Here is a 21,248-nt window from a genome sequence, read left to right as displayed (position 1 = left end):
CAGTCCATTTCTGGGCATAATTCAAAGTGCTGGTTATGGCCTACAAAACTCAACCCAATTTGGGATCAAATTATTGGAAAGTCTCCATTCTCCCGTGAGAGCCTGCCTGGCTTTTAAGATCGTCAGGAGAGGCCCTTCTTCCTGTCCCACCACCATCAGGAGCATATTAGGCGGGGATTTGAGAGAGGGCCTTCTTGGTGGCTGCTCTCAGACCCTGACGTTCATTGCCAACAGAAGCACATCCAGCCCTAACTCTGATGACCTGATAAAGACATTTTTATTCAGCTTAAAGTTAAGGGCCAACATGGTACAACCCTGAAACTTCCTCATCTCAACATACATCAGCAGGCTAAAGCTCCACCTGGGCTGCCCTTGTGGTTCCCTGTTCTGAGAACTTCCTCCTAGCTCTCTTGCAGAAGCATGGTTCTTATAATGCTTAGACTGCTATACTTAATTCAATCAAGCAGCAAGGAATCCAAAGTTAGGTCCCTTTTCATCCCTCTGAGTCAAAGTATCATTTTATTTATTCAAGTCCAAAGTCCTAAGTCTGCCCAAATTCATTGCCCCTTGGTGCTCCCACTTGAAGTCTGCAGCTGCCCTTGAGTTTGGCCACTCGGTGAGCTTTTTGATTGTGGGATCCAGTGCGGACAAACCCTGCGTTATGCAGCTCCCAAATCCTCCCATGGTTCTCTTGGTTCACAGTCCATTCCGCTTCCTCCCTACCCTGTTGCCTAACATTCCCAGGGCCAGAGTTTCCCTGTCCTTTATTGAACCACCTCACTGCTTTGCATGCCTACATGGATCCATAGCCTTGGATACCTTCGCCCCCATTGCTGCATTTTACCCACATTCATTCGAGGTCACCCGTCCACTCCAGGAGCCAGGTTTCCTGTCATAAGGGGCACAGGAAGGAGATTTCTCTCTTGTCTGCACTGCACGTCTGCGGTGCTGCAGAGCCTTGTGGCCTATCTCTTGGGCCTGCAGGGCAGCCGTGTCTCACAGCGGGGCAGTGAAGGTTGTGAACTTTAAGCTTACGGCATTTTTGGTGGCAGCTTAGGGCATTGTACTTTGGTATTCAGGGCCTCAAGACAAGTGCAACCACACACACACACACACACAAATGAAATTCTTGTTGTTGTTGTTTTTAATTTCATGATTTGTTTTCTGTTCTGTTAAATACACAATTAAAAGGGGGGGAATATACCCACCCACACAGCTTCCCTTCCTTGCCTTCTTCTCCTAAGGTGCCTTGATTCTTTCAATGTCCCTTATTTTTCTCACAGAGAGATTCAGCTATAGGGTGCTACAGATATGTATTAAGTAAATAAAAATAAATAAATAAATAAATAAATAAATAGTCAGGATCCAAGAAGAAGCCTTGTTCCAGGGCTCTCCATTTCAAATTCTACTACTGAACAGTATTCCACACCATTATTACTTTTCTGATGACTTAGCCAGCTGCTCAGTCTCCCCATTGCTACTACTTCCAGCCTGACCTGAAGGGGCCTGCTCCATACCACAGTGTGTTGTGGTCTGAAGTGATTGCCTCATTTTGTTCAAAGGCTGGTAAAAGCCAGGAAAGCCTGAGTTTCCAAGTGACTGTGACCAGCCAGAAGTCCCCCCTTTTTTTCTGAAACAAGGTAAACATAACGACTTTGACTTTATTTGCCCACCCTCCTCCTGAAATGTCTCCAAAACTATCCATAGTCTATGGGTCCAGCACTAGGGGGCTCATACACTAAGAGCACAATCCTATGCATGTTGAGACTGGAAAAAGCCCTACAACTTCCAGCATTCTCCAGCCAACCACGGTGGTTGGGGAATGCTGTGAGTTGTAGGATTCTTTTCTGTCTAAACATGCATAGGACTGCACCCTAATCAATCAATTTCTTTTTGTAAACATTTATGATCAAATAAATGTCACTGTTCTCAAGGTTATTTCCCCCCTTTCATTCAAGTACAGTGTGAAAACTACCACTTGTGTGCCCCTAAAAGATCCCTATACTCTCAGGTTTGTTGGGGTCTCACCATGTACACATGCAAGTTTGTGTGCATATGTAAATGAGGACATTTAATAACAATCTTTATGGCCAGTACCGCAGAACAATTTTCCATTGAGCACCAAGTGCTACAAGGCATTTTCCTTGTCATGAATACATGGGACATTTGAATTTCAAATGTAGAAAAAACCTTACGATTTTAGGCCGTTGCCGTAGCGTCCAATCATCTTAGGGTTGGCCCGCTTAGAAGATCTCCCAAAATACACGAGGTCTGTAGCTTCTCCTGCAAGAGATTTGAAATAAGAGTACTTTGTTGGAATTCGCTGTCATCCTGTCAAACTTCAGGAATTTTGAACAGTCATCCATTAACATTTCAATAGCAGTTTAGAGCATTCAGTGCAGTTTGTATATATTGCCTGCTTTTATTTCTTACATCAACCCTGTAAGGTGGGTGTTGCTATCCCTATATTGCTGAGGCTGATAGATTGTGGCTTCCCTAAAATAACCTAGCATAGCAAGCTCATGGCAGAGGTGAGATTTGAACCTTGCTGATTCAAAGCTAAGTCTCTTAGTCCTGCACCAGCTTGGTTTGTTGTAGCTCACTTCTACAAGATATGTAGAAATGGATGTGTCAAAAGACTAGGCAGCTGTAATGAAGACTGCACTAAGCCCTGTATAAGGCTACGGGTTTCCATTCCTAACCTAAGTAAATTCTGTTGAAGTAAGAGGGGCTTCCCACAAAATGTTGCAGTGTGGAGTGCTCCTGCTCGGTGAGTGACCAATCCATCCAGTGAAGGCAAGTTGCTTCCAATTCAGTGGGGTGGTGAATCCAGTCCGGGTTTCAGTCAGAACCAATCAGTACTCTAACGGAACTATCCAAGGTGAGGAAGCAACTTGGATAGCTCGTTCAGCGTTCTGACTGGGGTAGATTCACCACCCCACTGACATTGAAGCCAGTATCCCCACCCCACCCACAATTTTTCACCCCCTTCCAAAAGGTACTGAACTTTCTGTCGGAATGCTATTCAGCATGCCTACTCCTCTATGGGTTAATTTAAATGGGTCTACAATTCTGACTAAATCCAGATGGAACGTCCTCTATTGCTTAAACAAGGCAAATCCTAAAGATTTTTTGACATCACCTAATAAAGATAATAAAGGGTCATGTGCCATGTTACAGACTAATACATTTATTGTTGTTGTTAAAAGCATATTTATGCCATCTTACACTTGAAGTTTTTTTTAAAAAACCTTTAGCCTTCAGGTGCTATCAAACATATTTCTTAATACATTTATTATGGTATAAGTCAGCTTTCCCCAACCTAGGGGAAATGAATTGAACTGCAATGTATTGAACTACAACTCCCATCACCCTCCAGCCAGCAAAGCAATAGTCATATGCTGAGGATGAACAGATTCTGAATCCAGCATAACTTGTGGGAAGATTGGCAGAAGCTTCCACGGATTAGAGTCCACTTCATCAGGTGCACAAAGTGCTATCCTGAGTTGGCAGGCAATGCTGGAAGGCACAGAGTTTACGTGAGCACAGAGGAAAACAAATGTAAGCAGTGAGGTTACAAGGAAATGAAATGGGGGGGGGAATACAGATTTGATGGTTATGTTAGAGCTTAAATGTAAAATAATTATGGTGATCATTCACAAAGCAATGTTGATGATAATATAAACATCCTGGCACTGGAAAGCTAATGAAGCACTGCCAGGGGCATAAAACCCCATTATCTTGATTCAGGCCACAGGTGATAGAACTGAACTTCTTGATAAATTGTAATTCAACAACTTCACACTGGAGTTTCTGTTTGAAATTCCTTCCTTCAAGAAGTGCCACATTAAGGGCAGCCACAGTGTTCTGGGGGGGTCGAAATGTTCTGCCACTGGTTTCTGTATTTTGCCCTTTCTGATGTAAGATTTATGTTATTTTATCCTTTTGCATAGAGACTGGTCTGCTTGTCCTGTGTAGAAAGCACAGCAACCTTGCTGGCCGATGACAGCATAAATCGCACTGGGAGATGAGCAGGTGAACAAATCCTTGATGTTGCCACTGGCATTATTAGGTCCTGTAACAGTGTCACCCAAGCAAGATATGGGGACACTATTCACTCTCACAGTGGGGTGGTGGTGGCTGGAGATTTAAAGTACATCATGAGTGGGCAGAAGGGGAGAGCTAATTTCCCTTCCCTTCCCACTGAAACAGCTTTTTAAAGCCATTTCCCTCCTGATGGGGCTCCATTACAAGACACAATACCAGTTTTCTTTTTTAAAAAAAATATGGAAGATGAAGTAAAGGCAGAGGAAGGGTCCACCCACACTGGTTGGGCCTGCATTTCAAGGGCTGAATCCAATATTAGTTCTACTTAGGGTAGACCCATTGAAATGAATGGGACTTAAGTCATGACTAACCTAAGTCCTATTCATTTCAATGGGTCTACTCTAAGTAGAACTAGCACTGGCTACAACCCAGTATCTCCTCCCTCACCATTTTATAGTGACTCAGGATGAGCCAGCTCATGCTATGCCACCGTCACATCCAGTCACGCCCACAGAGACAAGACATGTTTAAAATGTCTCGCTTGAGATAGGAGCATCGTGGGTCTGACAGAGCCTGAAATAGAACCACCATCTTCTAATCCTTGAGTCCGTGCTGCTAAAGATACAAGCCCCCACCTGGCCTGCAGCTGCTTTGACTGGCATTTTACATAAGGAACCAGACACACCTGTTCATCACCCTTTCAAGTACAAAGTCTCTCTTTCTCTCCTTTTGCAAGGGGAAGTTTGCATGCCAAGTTTCAAAGAATCAATTTGCCACAGCGGGGATTCAAAGAACACCTGTCACGCTCTTTCTGGGAACAGTTTATTTTAAGCGACGGCTAACCTAAGCAGCGGGAGACAGGCTCCGCGTTATCTTCTTGGCACTGGCTCGGAGCAGCCATGATCCCGTCTTACCCATTAAGCTGTTTGTACTTAACAACACCAAAGGGGGGAAAAACATTCTGTCCTGGCAAAAGGAAACCACTAGATGAAGCAAGAAGGTATTGCGTTTAGTTACTTTCACTGAGGGGAAAAGTTCCCCACGTGGCATGGCGGTGAGGTTCCCCACAGTGGAGGCTGGAGTCTCCAATGTCGGTGGGGCAGTGAATCCGCTCCGGATTTCACTCAAAACTCTGAAGGAACTATCCAAGGTGCAAAGTTTTCCTCCTCTTCACTTTATCCTCACAAGAGCCCTGTGTGGTAGGATAGACTGAGAATCGGTGATTGGCCCAAAATCACCAGTGTTGAGTCACTCAGGGCTGAGTGAGGACTTAAATCAGGGACACTCAAGTCTCAGTCCAGCCCTCCAACCCCCCTGTCATTTCTTCCTGTATAATATTGCCAAGATTCGACCATTTTTGTCTGTCTCTTCTGCCAAGACTCTCGTTCACACACTGGTTATCTCTAGGTTAGACTACTGCAACCTTCTTCTCTCTGGCCTTCCTTCGTCTCACATCAGTCTGCTGGTCTCTGTCCACCACTCCGCCGCCAAGATCATCTTCTTGGCCCGCCGCTCTGACCATGTCACTCCACTTCTGAAATCTCTTCATTGGCTTCCAATTCACTCCAGAATCCAATATAAACTTCTCCTGTTGACCTTCAAAGCTTTTCACGGTCTAGCTCCTGCCTATCTCTCCTCTCTCATCTCACACTATTGCCCCGCTCATGCTCTCCGCTCCTCTGATGCCATGCTTCTCGCCTGCCCAAGAACCTCTACTTCCCTTACTCGGCTTCGTCCTTTTTCTTCTGCTGCCCCTTACGCCTGGAATGCTCTTCCAGAACACTTGAGAACTACAAACTCAATCACAGCTTTTAAAACTCAGCTAAAAACTTTTCTGTTCCCTATAGCTTTTAAATATTGAGTTTGTTCTGACTCTATACTGTTTAGCTTCACCCTACCCAGTGCCTGTTTACACTTCCCTGTGCCTGTTTGCATTCTCTTTCCCTCCTTATTGTTTACTACAACTTTATTAGATTGTAAGCCTATGCGGCAGGGTCTTGCTATTTACTGTGTAATCTGTACAGCACTATGTACATTGATGGTGCTATATAAATTAAATAATAATAATAAATAATCCAACCACTACACCACACAGGCTCTCTGTTTAGAATGAGAGAAGGTGACTGGACAAGGGTCACCCACTTCATGTGCTGAATAGACTTCGGCCTCTCTGGTCCAAGTCTTCCACTTTGCTCACTACGCTGTGCTTACATGCTCTTTGTCAGATATCAGTACGTTTTTACAGCTACTGGCTCCAATTTAACCCCAACATGTGCCAACCCAGGAGTTCCTACAGGGACATGTCCTCAGTTTGCCCGATTGCTCTCGGGTGATCCTTCATAACACAAGTAGATAAGAAGACGTTAATGGAAACTATTCCATACAACTGATCTAAACCGTAAATCTGTGGTGTGTTCACATTTGCAATATCGTCCACAGCTCTGGTTGCCACATCTCAAAAAAGATATTGTAGAGCTGGAAAAAAATATAGAAAAGGGCTGAAAGGATCAGGGCAACTTTCCTTGAGGAAAGGTTATAACATTGGGAACTATTTAGTTTAAAGGGGAAAGCATGTAAAAGGTTCTGTAGAGAGGTGCGGGGGAAAAAAACATTAGAAATGTAAAGCTACAGAAAAAAAGACTTTTTTCTTTTTATCAATTTTTCCAAATCTGACATTTGGGGAAGATGAAGGCTACAATCCTATACCACTTACCCGCAAGTAAGCTCCACTGAACACAGTGGGGCTTATTTCTGAGAAGACATGTATACAATTGCACTGCAAGACATTTATATTCCAGTCTTAGTCATGCTGGCCTGGGAGTAAGCTTCACTAAACACAGTGGGTTTTACTTCTGAGTAAATATGCACAAGATTCTTTTTATTCTCATTATTTGCAGAATACAAATAAAACATAGTTACAAGCAAACATTCTTGAGTACGATGACATATACCAGATGTGTCAAGGATAATTGAATCTATATTCTCAGGCTAGTCAGTCTGTTTTCTGGTTTTTTTATTTATGATCTGAAATTCCTTGCTGGTTATCTTCTCTGATAATATCCTAGTTTCATGACACTTGAGGTTTTAGGACTTAGTGTGGCTGTTTGGTTTATAACCTCCTAACCGGGCATCTTTGCTTGTCAAATCTTTTTTTAAAAATAATTTTCAATCAATATCTGCATCATTCTGAAACATACATAATTTCCTATTAACATCAGCATACTGCTTAGAAATCTATATAAATAAAAATGTAAAAGTTCGTTTGTTCCTAATCTAAAATCTCCAAAAGTTCTTCACCGATTGCTTTGAAATTTTGACACAACATTGCATTTGAATACACGCGTGTTTTTATGTAACTATATTATAGATGGGGACAAAAGTGTGTCTTAGAATCGAAGAAATAGGGTATATAAAAGCCCAGAGGCCTCCTCCAAGCCACTTATGCAAATAGGAAAGAAGCCATTGTGACATCACCAACCAGTAGGCCAATCCACTGCCTCTGCCTTCTCTCCTATTTCCATGTTCTCGCCACTTATGCAAATAGGAGAGAAGTCATTGTGATATCATCAACCAGTAGGCCAATCCACTGCCTCTGCCTTCTCTCCTATTTCCATGTTCTCTCCTACTTGGCGCCATCTAGCGATGTTTCTCGGAACTGCAGCCTTCTATGGAAGTTCCAAGTTCTGAAGAAAGGTAACTGCCAGGAGATTCCGGCCTAGCAGAGGGGCCAAAACCCACTAACCTCCTCACCACACCAGTGACAGGTAAAAACATGCTTTTTTTGAAAAACAGCGCCATCTGTTGGACATAAAAGCAACACATGCTGGTCAGGCTGGAAGATACATAAGCAGCAATGAAGCTGTATGGCGAATTCTTTCATTTCCCATACATGAACGAAGTCCAGCTGTTGTTCACTTAGCAGTACATCTAGAAAATGGACAACGCGTTTATTTCACAGCTGCAAATGTGCAACAAATAGCCCTGAATCCACTGGTTACAACGTTAACTGCTTTCTTCACGTTATGTCAAAATGACGCGTTTGCGAAAACACTGCTGTATTCAGAAGTGCCTACGTATTACACATGGAATGCGAGTAGAAAATCATTCGAACGACGCAAACGAGGAGAGCGAGTTGACGGACAACCTGGCATATTCAAAGACACCGTGCAGACTGTACACCGTGCATCCCAATCAAGATGAATGCTTCTTTCTTCGCATGCTGTTGGTAAATGTGCCCGGTCCAACGTCTTTCCAGCAATTGAGAATTGTCAACGGCGTTACACATGCCACTTTCCGCAGTGCATGTCAAGCTCTGAATTTATTGGAGAACGACCGACACTGGGATGTTTGCATTAATGACGCGTGCAACACGTCACATCCAAATCAAATTCCTGCATTGTTTGCAATCATATTGACCGCCTGCTCTCCTTCATCTCCAACAGAGTTATGGGAGAAATATAAATCGCACATGGCTGAAGATATTTTCTGTCGAATACGCAAGGAAAATTCAAATATGAACATGGATTTCGCAGCAGAAATCTACAATGAAGCGTTGATAATGATTGAAGATTTGTGCTTAGAAATCGCGAACAAAGTTCTCAATCAATTGGGAATGCCATCACCGAATCGATCTGCTCCTGCTTCGTTCGATGTAGAATTGCGTCGTGAACAAAATTACAACACGGGTGATCTTTTGTCGTATGTGCAATCAAATATTCCTAAGCTAACGCTTGAGCAAAATGGCATTTACGATCAAATAATGCAAACTGTCAATAACGGGGTTGGAGAAATGTTCTTCTTAGATGGACCAGGAGGAACTGGTAAAACGTTCCTAATTACATTGCTTCTGGAAGCAATTCGATCCCAAAATGACATAGCCTTAGCTCTTGCGTCGTCCGGAATAGCTGCGACATTGCTACCAGGTGGAAGAACTGCTCATTCCGCTTTGAAATTGCCATTGAACATGCAATTCATTGAAACTCCCACGTACAACATTTCCAAAGCATCTGGCATGGGGAAAGTATTGCAAAAATGCAAACTTATGGTTTGGGATGAATGCACAATGGTGCACAAAAAAATCGCTCGAGGCTCTTGATCAATCATTGCAAGATTTGCGTGGAAACATCAGACCATTTGGGAACGCATTAATATTGCTTGCAGGAGATTTCAGGCAAACATTACCTGTAATTCCTCGCTCGACACCAGTGGACGAAATAAATGCTTGCCTGAAATACTCTACTTTATGGCGACACGTCAAGACGTTAAAATTAACTACAAATATGCGTGTCCAGCTGCAAAACGATCGATCAGCTGAGATATTCTCACGTCAATTGCTGGAAATTGGGAACGGAAAGGTGCCGGTTGATCTGACCTCAGGACGAATTTCATTGCCTCGTAACTTCTGCAATTTAGTGATGTCAAAAGAAGAATTGGTTGAAAAAGTATTTCCCAATATTCAAACCAATTATAAGAATCACGATTGGCTGAGTGAACGAGCTATTCTTGCGCCCAAGAACAAAAACGTCTACGAACTTAACAATATTATTCAGTCTAACATTCAAAGCGTGGCAGTCACATACAAGTCCGTCGACACTGTTGTGGAAGCAGATGAAGCAGTTAATTATCCAACAGAATTTTTGAATTCACTTGATCTGCCAGGGATGCCACCGCACGTACTGCAATTGAAAATCGGCGTGCCAATTATCATGTTGCGAAATATCAACCAGCTTTGCAACGGCACACGGCTTGCAGTAAAAAAATTACTGAGCAACGTTGTAGAAGCAACAATCTTGACAGGACCTTTCAAAGGTGAAGATGTCCTCATTCCTCACATTCCTATGATTCCAATGGATATGCCATTACAATTTAAGAGATTGTAATTCCCAATTCGATTGGCATTTGCAATCACCATCAACAAAGCTCAGGGCCAATCTTTAGAATTGTGCGGTTTAGATCTAGACACAGATTGCTTCTCACATGGACAATTATATGTTGCGTGTTCTAGAGTCGGCAAACCAGACAATCTCTATATCTGCATAGACAATGGAACAACAACAAATATTGTATACCCACAAGCATTGTGAAATTAAACATATTAGAAACGTGCGCTTTCTCTTTTCTTTCTTTTCCATTTAACCAGACTGAGCCACAGCAGCGCGTGGCCGGGTACAGCTATATCTCATATAATTGTTGAGACAGTTAACACAACATATACAACTACACACACACACACTTTTTCCATATGGTACCATATATGGATTTACAGCAGCTTGAGCTTTATCATTGCAATATAGGACAAAAAGGCCCCTTTATCTATAGATTTATTATTTCGTTGCATACATCCTCTGGCTCTTACCAGATTTGTAATTTCATCACATAAGCCATATCCCATGTAGCAGCCTTGGCCATCTGGTGCCTTCCAGGTGTTTTGGACTGCAACCTTCATGGCTGTGAATTACGGAAGTTGCAGTTCAACATGCATATGGATATGGAATAGGTTTCTTTTATGTAAGTCACCTTGGGAAAGCCTTTACTCTATACATATATACATACAATTGCTTTGTAAAATTCATAAATCTGCCAAAAAGTGCAATTTTGTATGCTACGTTATAAATGACATATCTTATCTTGCTAAAGCAGCGAAAGCAAGTTTGATAAGAAAGTAAGTATTGCATGTATTTCAATTTTCCTCCCTAATTTCTGCCCTAGCCCCCACCCCCACCCCTTCCCATGACTTCAATATTTCCAGAACATTTACATCTCTAGATGTGGGAGAGGTTTACAAGATTATGCAGGGTGTGGACAGAGAGAGAAGGTTGTTGTTGGAGGATTTCTGTCTCTCTCATCAGACTAGAATGGGGCATCATACAATGAAGCTGACTGGTGGGAGATTCAGGTCAGGCAAAAGAAAATAATTCTTTATACAGTTCATGGTTAAACCATGGAATAAGCTTTCACAGGATGTTGTGACAGCCAACTTGGACAGCTTTAAAAGAGGATTAGACAAATTCATGGAGCATCACCTATTAATATCCTACCCTTCCTCCAAGGAGACCAAGGCAGTATGTATGTTTCACCCTCCCATTTTATGCTCACAACGATCCTGTGAGGTAGGTTAGGCTAAGCGACAGACAGAGAGAGAGAGAGAGAGAGAGAGAGAGAGAGAATGACTGCTTCAAGATTATGGGATGAGCTTCATGGCTGAATGGGGATTGGACTGTGGGTCTCTACAGTCCTAGTTGGGCACACTAGCCATTACACCACATGAACACTCCGTAAAATGAATACAGGTATTAACTTACGAGGGGTCATGCCACATCCATTATCCAGGAAGCACAACGTAAATCCTCCCTGTAGGTTTTCATTATTCACTGCACAATAAAGCACAGAAAATGGAACTCAGGGATAGTTCTTTACTAAATATTTGGAAGACATACATTAAAGTAAAAATCGGTTATGTGACATACTAGGGGTGGGCAGAAAGTAGATCTCCAGATGTTTTAGACTTCAACTCCAAGCAGTCCTGACCATGGAAATCTACCTTTTGTCATGAAAGCTTTGCATATTTGAATGTCCCCCCTCCTCCCCCATGCCCTTACAAAATGAGCATGTCAGGTTGTATGACAAGGTAAAGGGCCAAGCATGTGCGTTTGCCATTCTAGTTTTCTATGAACAGGGATATCTGGGAGAGGACTCAAACACCTGTAGTCTTAATAAAAGCCTTATTCAGGCTGCAGTCCTATGCACAATTAGTCAAGAGTTAAGCCCTATTGAGCACAGAAGCACTTACTTCTGAGTAGACATGCACAAGATTGCACTGTATAGGCATTTAGAACTTTTTGATGCTGCAGTCATGTTCATGCTTACAGAGTGGGTTTTACTTCTGAGTAAACATACACAGAATGCTTTTCATTCTTATTACTTACAGAATATAAAGTTACCTAAAAATGCTTACATCAAATATTCTTCAGAACTATGACACACACCAGATGTGTAAGTGACAAATGATTGATCTTATGCAGACATTTGCAAAAGTAATTCCAAACTAATCCAATGACGCTGACTTTCTCTGGCAGGATCAAGTAATCTTAAACTTATTTACAAGGAAGCAAATCCCATCAAACTCAATAAGACTTTGTTCTAAGGGTCAGACTAACGGATTGAGCATCCCATGGGCAGGAGTTTTTTTGGTTGTTTTTTTAAAAAAAAACCCAGAGAAAGCCTCTACTGAATGAAGCTTCATCCTTTTCCCTTTTTAAAAATGCCTGTTAATGAAAGCGTTGGGAAGCAAATTATTTGGGGCAGTGTGGTCCCAATCCAAGCCGGGCCCACTTAGGAAGCTGCTCTATACTGACCCTGTTCAGATGACACTCTAAGTCACGGTGGTTAAGCATTTTGAGCCAAACATTATGGCTTAGCGTGTCATGTGAACTATGACTTAGCATGTTGTGTGAACTATTCCTAACCATGGTGGCTACATAACCATGGTTAAGTAGTACCAGGCTGGATCAGACCGAGGGTCCATCTAGTCCAGCACTCTGTTCACACAGTGGCCAACCAGCTGTCGACCAGGGACCAACAAAGCAGGACATGGTGCAACAGCAGCCTCCCACCCATGTTCCCAGGCAACTGGTGCACACAGGCTTACTGCCTCGAATACTGGAAGTAGCACACAACCATCAGGGCTAGTTAGTGGCCTAACCATGGCTTAGTGTGTTGTCTGAACAGGCCCACTGAGTCAAATCCGTGGTCCATCTAGCCCAGTATTGTCAACCCTGACTGCAAGCGCCTCTCCAAGGATTCAGGCAGGAACTTTTCTAGCCCTACCTGGAGCTGTCAGTGACTGAACTTGGTGTTCTCCCAATGAGTCACAGCCCCTCACAATCTTTAGAGAGAGAAAATTCCTCAGATGCACACTATGCAATTAACATTAATGTGAGGCTTCATCCGAAGTAAAACTTCTGTAGAATCAGTCTGCAAGGCTTCCCACTCAGACAGAGCTAAGGAACAGTGGACCATTATGTAACATTCAAGCAGCCGATTAGCAAAGCCAATGGGCACTGGAAGAGTTGTATCATTTGCATGCATGAAATTAGCCCAGAGCCATGACTGATTTCTTTTCACAGAGATTCCTTGACAGAACTATACCTGTGCCTCTAGCCCTTTAACCATACAAGACATCCCTGACTTTGACTCAGGTATATTTCTCTATAGACCTTTGTCATGCGAAAAAGGTCACTATCTATTAATGTCAGAGCCATCTTAAATGTGCAAAACTGCACATTTTCAGGTGGGAGCAAATAGACAAGATTTTATGCCATTTCTTCTCTACAAAACAGTTAATGTGATGAAGCCAACAAGTCTTTAAAATACATATTTAAACAGAACTCACCTGTAAATATGTCAAGTCTGGTTGCACCAGCGTCTCTGAAAAAAACACACACTATAAAAGCAATAGTTCAAGCTGATACAAACAAATACATTCAAACCATTACTAAGACAAGTTCATGCTAGCAGTAAATACAAAAGACCATGCTCATAACTTTACATGGTTAAATCAACTCATTTTAGTACACTATTCATACACAAACCTAAATAACAAACTCCATCAAGTCAGTGGGGATTTATTTTATTTTTTAAAAAAGCACGGGACTTGAAAGTAATATTTTGCAAATCTAACAATCTCAAATGTGGTTTAATAAATTAATCCAAAGAAAAACACTGAAGCAATAAGCTAAAACATCTCTCAACAGAACATGCAGGATCCTTTAATGAATGACCAAACTATATGCTATGCTACTAGCATAACACGTAGTTCGGGCTTCTTTTTCCATTTACTCTAGTGTAAGCATGTGGGGCCCCAAACTGAATCAGGAGAGGAGTATGAACCTCCCTCCCCCACTGTTCCATCCCTAAAACGCCACAATGCTACCCCCGCCCCACCAGGCTTGTGTGTTAAGAAAAGAGGGGGGGAATCCTCCATTGATGCCAACTCCCTGTGTTGATTTGGAGGAAAACATGTGGATGGGAGGTTCACCCTCCTCTCCTGGATCACAATGTTCCCAATCCAAATCGGGACATACGTGCTTATACTAGAGAAAATAAAAAGCTAACCCTGAGCCACATGCTACACAATTAGCGTAATGTGTAGTTTGGCTCAGATGAGGCTTTTCATTGTGAAATGAAATCTCAGTGCCTCATTCATGGAAGTGTACACAGGTTTTCCACCTGTGACCCTCCCATGCTAAGGAAAGAGAGCTTAGGAAAGAAAACTCCCATGCTGCACCCCTGCCTCTCCGTCTGGAAGCATCCTCAGACTCGGGAGCAATCACTGAGCTAAGGGTTGAGCTCAACAGGACACGGGAGACTACATTAGCCCCTGTCTAACTGGGTGCCCTCCAGATGTGTTGATTATAACTCCTAGAACCCCCCCAGGTGGCTTACTAGGGGATTCTGGGAATTGTAATACAACACATTTGGAGGAAGTCACTGCGCTACATCCAGCCTTTAACATCATTTTCTCTGGCCCTCTCCACCCAGGCTGTACAAGACATGGAGCTCATCTACACCAAGCAGGATATTGGACTATGAAAGGGGTATGAAAGCTGTATATAACAGGCAGGAGCCACGCTGCTGCTTTATAGTGGTATTGAAGTGCACTGACAACTGTTGGGGCCCATTGACACATACCATATACCACTTTCATAGTGCAATATCCTGCTTAGTGTAGATGAGCCCATTGTTTCTCACCCTTCCAAAGGTAAATAAGAGGCAATTTGATTTCACTCTGGCCCATCCAAAAGCAGTTTGTTGAGAGACCCTTATTTTCCCACATCACGAAATGCAGGGGTGGGATCTTCCAAATGTTTTGGCTTACAAGTCCCATCAGCCCTAGCCACACCAACCAATGGTGAGGTATGATGCAGGCCAAAACATTTCGAGGGCCACAAGTTGCCCAGCCTTAAGATAGAAGATCACCCAGAAGGCCTCTGGTATAGTAGCAATTCCTGATATAACTCTGGTTGAGAAGAAGGAGGTTGGGGAACAATGATGTCATGGCTGGAGGGATCAGGTCCTTGAACATCCAGCCACTCAAGCTTAAGTAATTGGCCATAGCTGCAGTAGAGAAGCCTTCCCCAACTTTGTGCCCTCCAGAAGCGTAGGACTAAAGCACCTTATCATCCCGTCATCATGCCCATTTGGCCATGCTACATGTGGATGATGGGAGTTGTAGCCCAACATATGTGGAAAGCCCAAGATCAGGAGAAGCTGCAGTAGAAGTTAGTTTTATTCAGTTCTGCAGCCAAGCTCAAACCTGTACTGTGGAAGAAAAAATGCTGTGGTAACGATCATACGATTTTGAATAAGGCAGGAGAGAATACTCTGATCTCATTTTTGAGACCAGAGAAAAATCTAAAATGTGAACAGCTGCCTTCTCATGTCTGTGGTACAGAACAAAGGGCATCCCTTTCCCTGACTTAGAAGGATCCAGCCTAGAAGCACTGTCCTGCCATACATCCTGTAACCAGAGGCATAAAACTTCACTCCTAAAAAGGTAATATTTACCGGGAATTGTCAATCAGTTCAGCAACTGCTCCAAAGAGAAAGTCGTGTGTTGTGCTAGAAAGAAGCATTAAAGACAGTTTTATAAAAGGGAAGCCAGAAATAGCAACAGCCAAACAAGATAGAGGGCCTTCTCTGTGGTGGCCCCCAATTGTGGAACAATCTCCCTGACGAGGCCTGCCTGGCACTAACACTCTTATCTTTTCGGCACCAGGTCAAAACTTTTTTCTTCTCTTCTCCCAGGCATTTAGCAATATGTAATTAGCCTGGGTCAGGTTTTTTTAGGCACATAGTTCTTTAAAAGTTGTTACAGCTGTTTTTAAATGTATATGTATATTGTATGTTTATGTGGTTTTTAGTTTTTTTTAAAGTGTTTTCATCTTATGTAAACCACCCAGGGCTTTGCTAGACCTGCCGGGATAAGTCGGCAGGGAGGCGGGGCTACGGCACGCTAAGTTTAACGCGCGCCACCCAGCCTCCTAGACGGCCGACCTGCAGGGACGACGGAAGCCCTGCAGCATCGGCCATGTTTTTTTTTTTTTTAAAGGGGCCATGTGGGGCCCGAAGCCGCCAGAGAAGGTAAGGTTTTTTTTTTATTTAATCCCCCCCCATCCGCCCCCCTCGCTGTCTCCTTCGTCGCCCTCCGCCATCCCATCGTCTCCTTCGTTGCCCTCCGCCATCCCCTCGCCGTCTCCTTCGTCGCCCCCTCACCATCTCCTTCGTCGCCCTCCGCCATCCCCTCGTCGCCCTCCGCCCCCCCTCACCATCTCCTTCGTCGCCCTCCGCCATCCCCTCGCCGTCTCCTTCGTCGCCCTCCACCATCCCGTCGTCTCCTTCGTCGCCCTCCGCCCCCCTCACCATCTCCTTCGTCGCCCTCTGCCATCCCCTCGTCGTCTCCTTCGTTGCCCTCTGCCATCTCCCCCCCCCCGGATCACCCACCCCCTGGCACGATGGGCACAGCGCATCGTGCCAGGTCCGTGGCTTTTCGCGGCACCTCGCGAGTAAGCGAGGAGCCGCGAAAAGCCGCGGAACTCTCCACACTTTCCCCAGCCCCGGCCTGGGGAAAAGGCGCGCCATAAGCGACTTCGCTTATGGCGGGTAAGACCAGGCCTCAGCGCAGCCTGTCTGCGGATTCCCCTGTGCGTCATCTGGACGCACAGCAGGGAAGCCGGGTCAGAATGCACGCTAAGGCCTCGTCTAGGAAGGCCCTCAGAGAGCTTCGGCTATTGGGCGGTATACAAATGCAATAAATAATAATAATAATAATAGACTATTGGGCACGTGGGTGAAGCATCTCTTCTTCAAAACGTGTTAATGGCAAGGGGAAGCGGAATGCTTAAAGAACTTTTTTTTAGCTTGACATACCACTGTGTTTGTATATGCATGTGGAGTAATAAGAATCAGTAAGTTAGATCCAGATTTAAGCACGTGCAACTGGGCTGGCAGAAATGGACCTCCTTGCTCACTCTTCTCCCAGCAGGCTCCTGAACATGCTACACAAAGGGCCAAGGGACCCTGCTGAATGGAGGCAGCCGTGATGGTTCACAGGGGCTCCCCACAAAATTGGGCAGTGGCACCTTGTAAAGCAGAACTTGGATCTGATCCATTGTTCCTAGATAAAGATATCTGATAGCAGAAGACAGAAGTCCTTGTGCAAGCCAATGCATGTTTACTCCCTAGGAAATGTGTCTTGCAGCATAAAGCTGTAATAATCTAATACACACTTTCTTGGGAGGAAGTCCCTTTGGGACTCAACGGCTCTTACTTGTGCACTGCTCATCTGCTATAGCAAACAGTTATAGGGAACCTTAAGTTATAGAAGTGATATACATTTATAGTTCTTTTTAGTTACAAGTGCAGAAGACCAGGTCCCTGAAGGCTCCTCCTCCTCCAATTGTCAAGCAAGCAGCCATTCCAGCAGGCTACACTGAGATAAGATGGGGGGGGGGGGGCTATTCCACACTAGAGATGTAAAATTTCCAGAAAATTTGAAGCCATGGAAAAAAACCCATTTTTTTCAGGGGGGAAATGGAAATTTTTGGAAAAATTGAAATAATGCAGTATTACCACTTTTTACAGATTGAAAGTCATTTTGTTACTTTAGGAACATAAAATGTAATTATGTCCAAGTTGGTTTGGCATAAAACTATTAAAACAATTATTACAAATTTAATTTACTTTTTTTTAAACTTTTTTTTTGTAACAAATGGAGCGACAAGCTCCTGAACTGTTAGGAACACCTGAACTGTGAGGAACCTCTTTGGTTCTGCCAGGCAAAAAATAATTTTAAAAAACAACTGAAGAAACCACCAACATTAGTAACAAAGAAAATTATTTATGTCTCTGCTAGTCCTCCAGTGTCAAGACATAAAGCTCCCATTCCCATAAAAAGAATTGAGAAAAATGGGGGGGAGGGACCAAGATTCAACTAATATGCATGAAATTTAATCAGACTCATTTTCTGAGCTGTCGCTATCACTATCAGTTTCAGTCTCTGCTTCAGTGGCAGTACTGCCCCCTAGAGGCAGAAATGCATCTTCCTCTTGCATTTGAGAGTTGTAGTCTCAGTTTGCAACCTAGGACTTGCTTGTCCTTGGTGCACAGACGTTGTAATAATCTGATCCTGTACAGTTTTTAGAAATCGTTTGGAGAAGTAAATATCTGAACACCTTGTCTTAAACATTTTATGCATAATGCTAAAATAAAACATCCCGTAATCCGTTTTTCCTTCATTTTTTTTCAATTTTTCAGAAAAAAACAAAAAAGGCTTTGGAAAAAAACAAGGAAAAAACAGTTTTTTCCTGGGCCTTCACATCTCTATTCCACACCACCTCTGCTGAAAGACAAAGGGTGCATGTCTGGCTGGGGCATAGGATTCCACCCCATCCCCCGTCTAAACATGCATAGGATTGCATTTGGATCCCCCCAGCCCCACCCCCCTCATGCCCTTTTTCCTCGTGCGTCCTAGGGGCAGCGATTGTCTCATTTTTCTGATTACACATAAGCTCTTCCGGGAGCCTTTCTGGCTAAAGAGAGGATAAAAGATAAGACTTCCAATAAATAAATAAAACCTTAAACATGCAATTCTAGGCCTTTTTACACAGAGGGAAGTCGAGGTCAATGGAACGCGCTCGCGAGGTGAGCCTGCCAGGATTACCTCCCCCGTCCTCAGCGAAAATCTATTTTATTTCATTTCAAACTTCTGATCAAAGTTTTCCTGCAAAAACTGCCTCTTGCAGCCGGCGTTCCATAGGTTTCAAATGGAGGGCGGGGACGGTCCCTTTTCATCGAAAAGAGGGTAGTTTGGGAAGAGACCTCCGCGTGGCTTTTTGAGAAGAAGGGCTCTTACAATATTATCTATTATTATCATTAATATTATTAATTATTGTTAGCAGGGGAGGCCCGTCCTTGGTGAGTCCAGCAGCACCAAACGCCGAGAGCGTGGGGCGGGGTGGGGCTCCCGCTGACGGCCCTGGGTTGCTCCACTCACGAGTTTGCATGCAGATACTCCAGCCTCAACCCCGCCCTGCACAGGACCCCATAGCGGCTCCCTGCGGCCATCGCCTCTCCAGAAGGGAACCCGGGACTACCCTCTCGCGGCCCTCGCTGAAATCACCAATCACACGGCGCCCCCGCGTGGCCAAGGCGAGACGACGCGCGTCGAGGGGCGGCGCCCCAAGTCAGGCGGCCGAAGAGGCAGGAAGGGCGCGGCAGGCGCCCCCAGAGGAGGGAGGGGGTCGGCGCTTGAGGCCGTTGGAGCAGTTCGCGTCTTGAAATCCGTTTATATCTTCTTCATAGGCTGCGCGGGCCGAGTTCTGGCTGGGGGCGCTTTGTAGCCGTTTGTGCACTGGAGGGAGCAAAACGGCACCCAGCTCACCAGGACCTCAACTATTGCAGTCTCTTGCCCGGCCTCCCTCAACCTGGTGCCCAGGAGATGTGTTGAACTGCAACTCCCACTACCCCTAGCCGCGCTGGGTTGGGGCAGTGAGAGTTATAGTCCAAGGTGGCTGGAGGGCACCCGATTAGGGAAGGCTGCTCCTGAAATAGCATCTGCCCTTCTTGCAGCATATCCACATTGGTGGCTCATCATCCAGTGGAGGCTGGTCGCGAGGAATCTGCTCATTTCAGTCAAAACGCTAAAGGAATAATAATAATAATAATAATAATAATAATAATAATAATAATAATAATAATAATAATAATAATAATAATAATTTCTTACCTGCCTTTCCATTTTGATTGAGGCGGGGAACAACAGTAAATATAAAATACATAAAACTGAACTAAAACATAATATACATTAAAACATTCTAAAAACTTCCTAAAATTCCACTGGATATCCAAGGTAGCTCATTTAGAGTTCTGACTGAAACCTGGAGTGCATTCACCTCTCCACTGACATCGGAGCCACAAGCCACCACTTCCATCATCCTAACCTGACGGACAGCCCAGATCTGTTTCCTCACTTCCTGCCAACAACTGGCAACAGTGTTTATCATTTGTTTTCAGATGCATGGATTTATAGGTTTGTACAGCTGCATTGCAAAGCAATGCCTGAGAGTTTTTATTTTGTTGTTTAAAAAGAGGTCTTAAGATGACAATATTGTCAGTGCAAAGAGCTATACGTCTTGTGCTTAGCTCACACACTCTTTCCTTAAGAAATGCTTCCTAAGTTGACAATAGCTTCTTTCTGCTATTCCAAAATGTCATGCTCATGAAGCAGGAAATAATAATCCTTTTAACATTTTTCCCCATTAACGGATGACACTTCGACAGAATTTCTTTTCTAACGGGAGTAACACAAAAAGACAATTCAATCACTTTGTGAGTGAAAATATTTATTCTCAATGTGAACCTGACTTCTCCGCATCTCTGATTGGGATGGAGTAGAAAGATAGCACGCCATCAGCCTCTTGACATTAGATATTTTAAAACCTGAAGCTCATACTTTAAGAACTTTAAGCTACAATATACTGGTATTATTTGTTTGGGTTCTGGTATTTTTGGGCTCACCCCTTTTGCCTTTGGCGTTACCCACAACAGGAACGTTTTACATATTAGTTAAAGCAGCAGTGTTAATGAGATTCTTAACAATGAAGCACCTACTGGAATGTAGGATGTTTTGTTAAAAACCCAGCAGAGGGTAGTTACCATTTATTAAGGCTGAAATCTGACACACAGTTGCCTAGGGAGTAAGCCCCATTGATCACAGTGGGACTATACTAAGTAAACATGCTGAGGGCTGCAGTGTAAATCGGGAAGCTTAATATTTTAATAGAGCTTGCAATAAACAAAGCTTTTTGGTAGATAGGTGGTCTCGTGTGTTTGTATCCTTTCATTCACTACTCTCCATTTCCTCAAGGAGTGAAGAGGTCTTATTGAGCTTTGGAAGGAGAGATCACTGGAGACTGGTGGCATTTTCTAACATTTGGGTTGATTTACAAATATACAAGTTGAGCATAAGTGGAATAAACAGAATAGGACTCCTTCAAGTAGCAAATCCACTGCCTCACATCCAATCCCCATGGCAAGATACTTGCACCCTCAAAAGGTGCCTTTCGGTTCCTCAAAATGCTTCCATTGATCTCTGCACCTGCAGATCACAAGATCCACCTTTAGCTATTGGGGTGGGGGGAAAT

The 21,248-nt window shown here is 43.8% G+C and overlaps 1 protein-coding gene across 1 annotated transcript in view; it reads right to left on the bottom strand.

Moving 5' to 3' along the window:
* MORC1 (MORC family CW-type zinc finger 1) overlaps positions 1-19,181 on the bottom strand; it is a 74,190-nt gene extending 55,009 nt beyond the window's left edge. The window contains exons 1-5 of the mRNA XM_063126855.1: positions 19,100-19,181; positions 15,613-15,666; positions 13,439-13,473; positions 11,349-11,417; positions 2,196-2,283 (exon numbers count right to left, since the gene is read on the bottom strand). Coding sequence (XP_062982925.1) covers positions 2,196-2,283; positions 11,349-11,417; positions 13,439-13,473; positions 15,613-15,666; positions 19,100-19,170 — 317 coding nt within the window. The 5' untranslated portion in view covers positions 19,171-19,181. The remainder of the gene's footprint in view (positions 1-2,195; positions 2,284-11,348; positions 11,418-13,438; positions 13,474-15,612; positions 15,667-19,099) is intronic.
* Between the last annotated feature and the right edge of the window lie 2,067 nt (positions 19,182-21,248).

Source organism: Elgaria multicarinata, chromosome 5, assembly GCF_023053635.1.
Source record: "Elgaria multicarinata webbii isolate HBS135686 ecotype San Diego chromosome 5, rElgMul1.1.pri, whole genome shotgun sequence".
In the NCBI taxonomy this organism is placed as follows: Eukaryota; Metazoa; Chordata; class Lepidosauria; order Squamata; family Anguidae; genus Elgaria; species Elgaria multicarinata.
The sequence above is the reverse complement of the archived record's forward strand: the minus strand, read 5'-3'. Positions and strand labels throughout refer to the sequence as shown.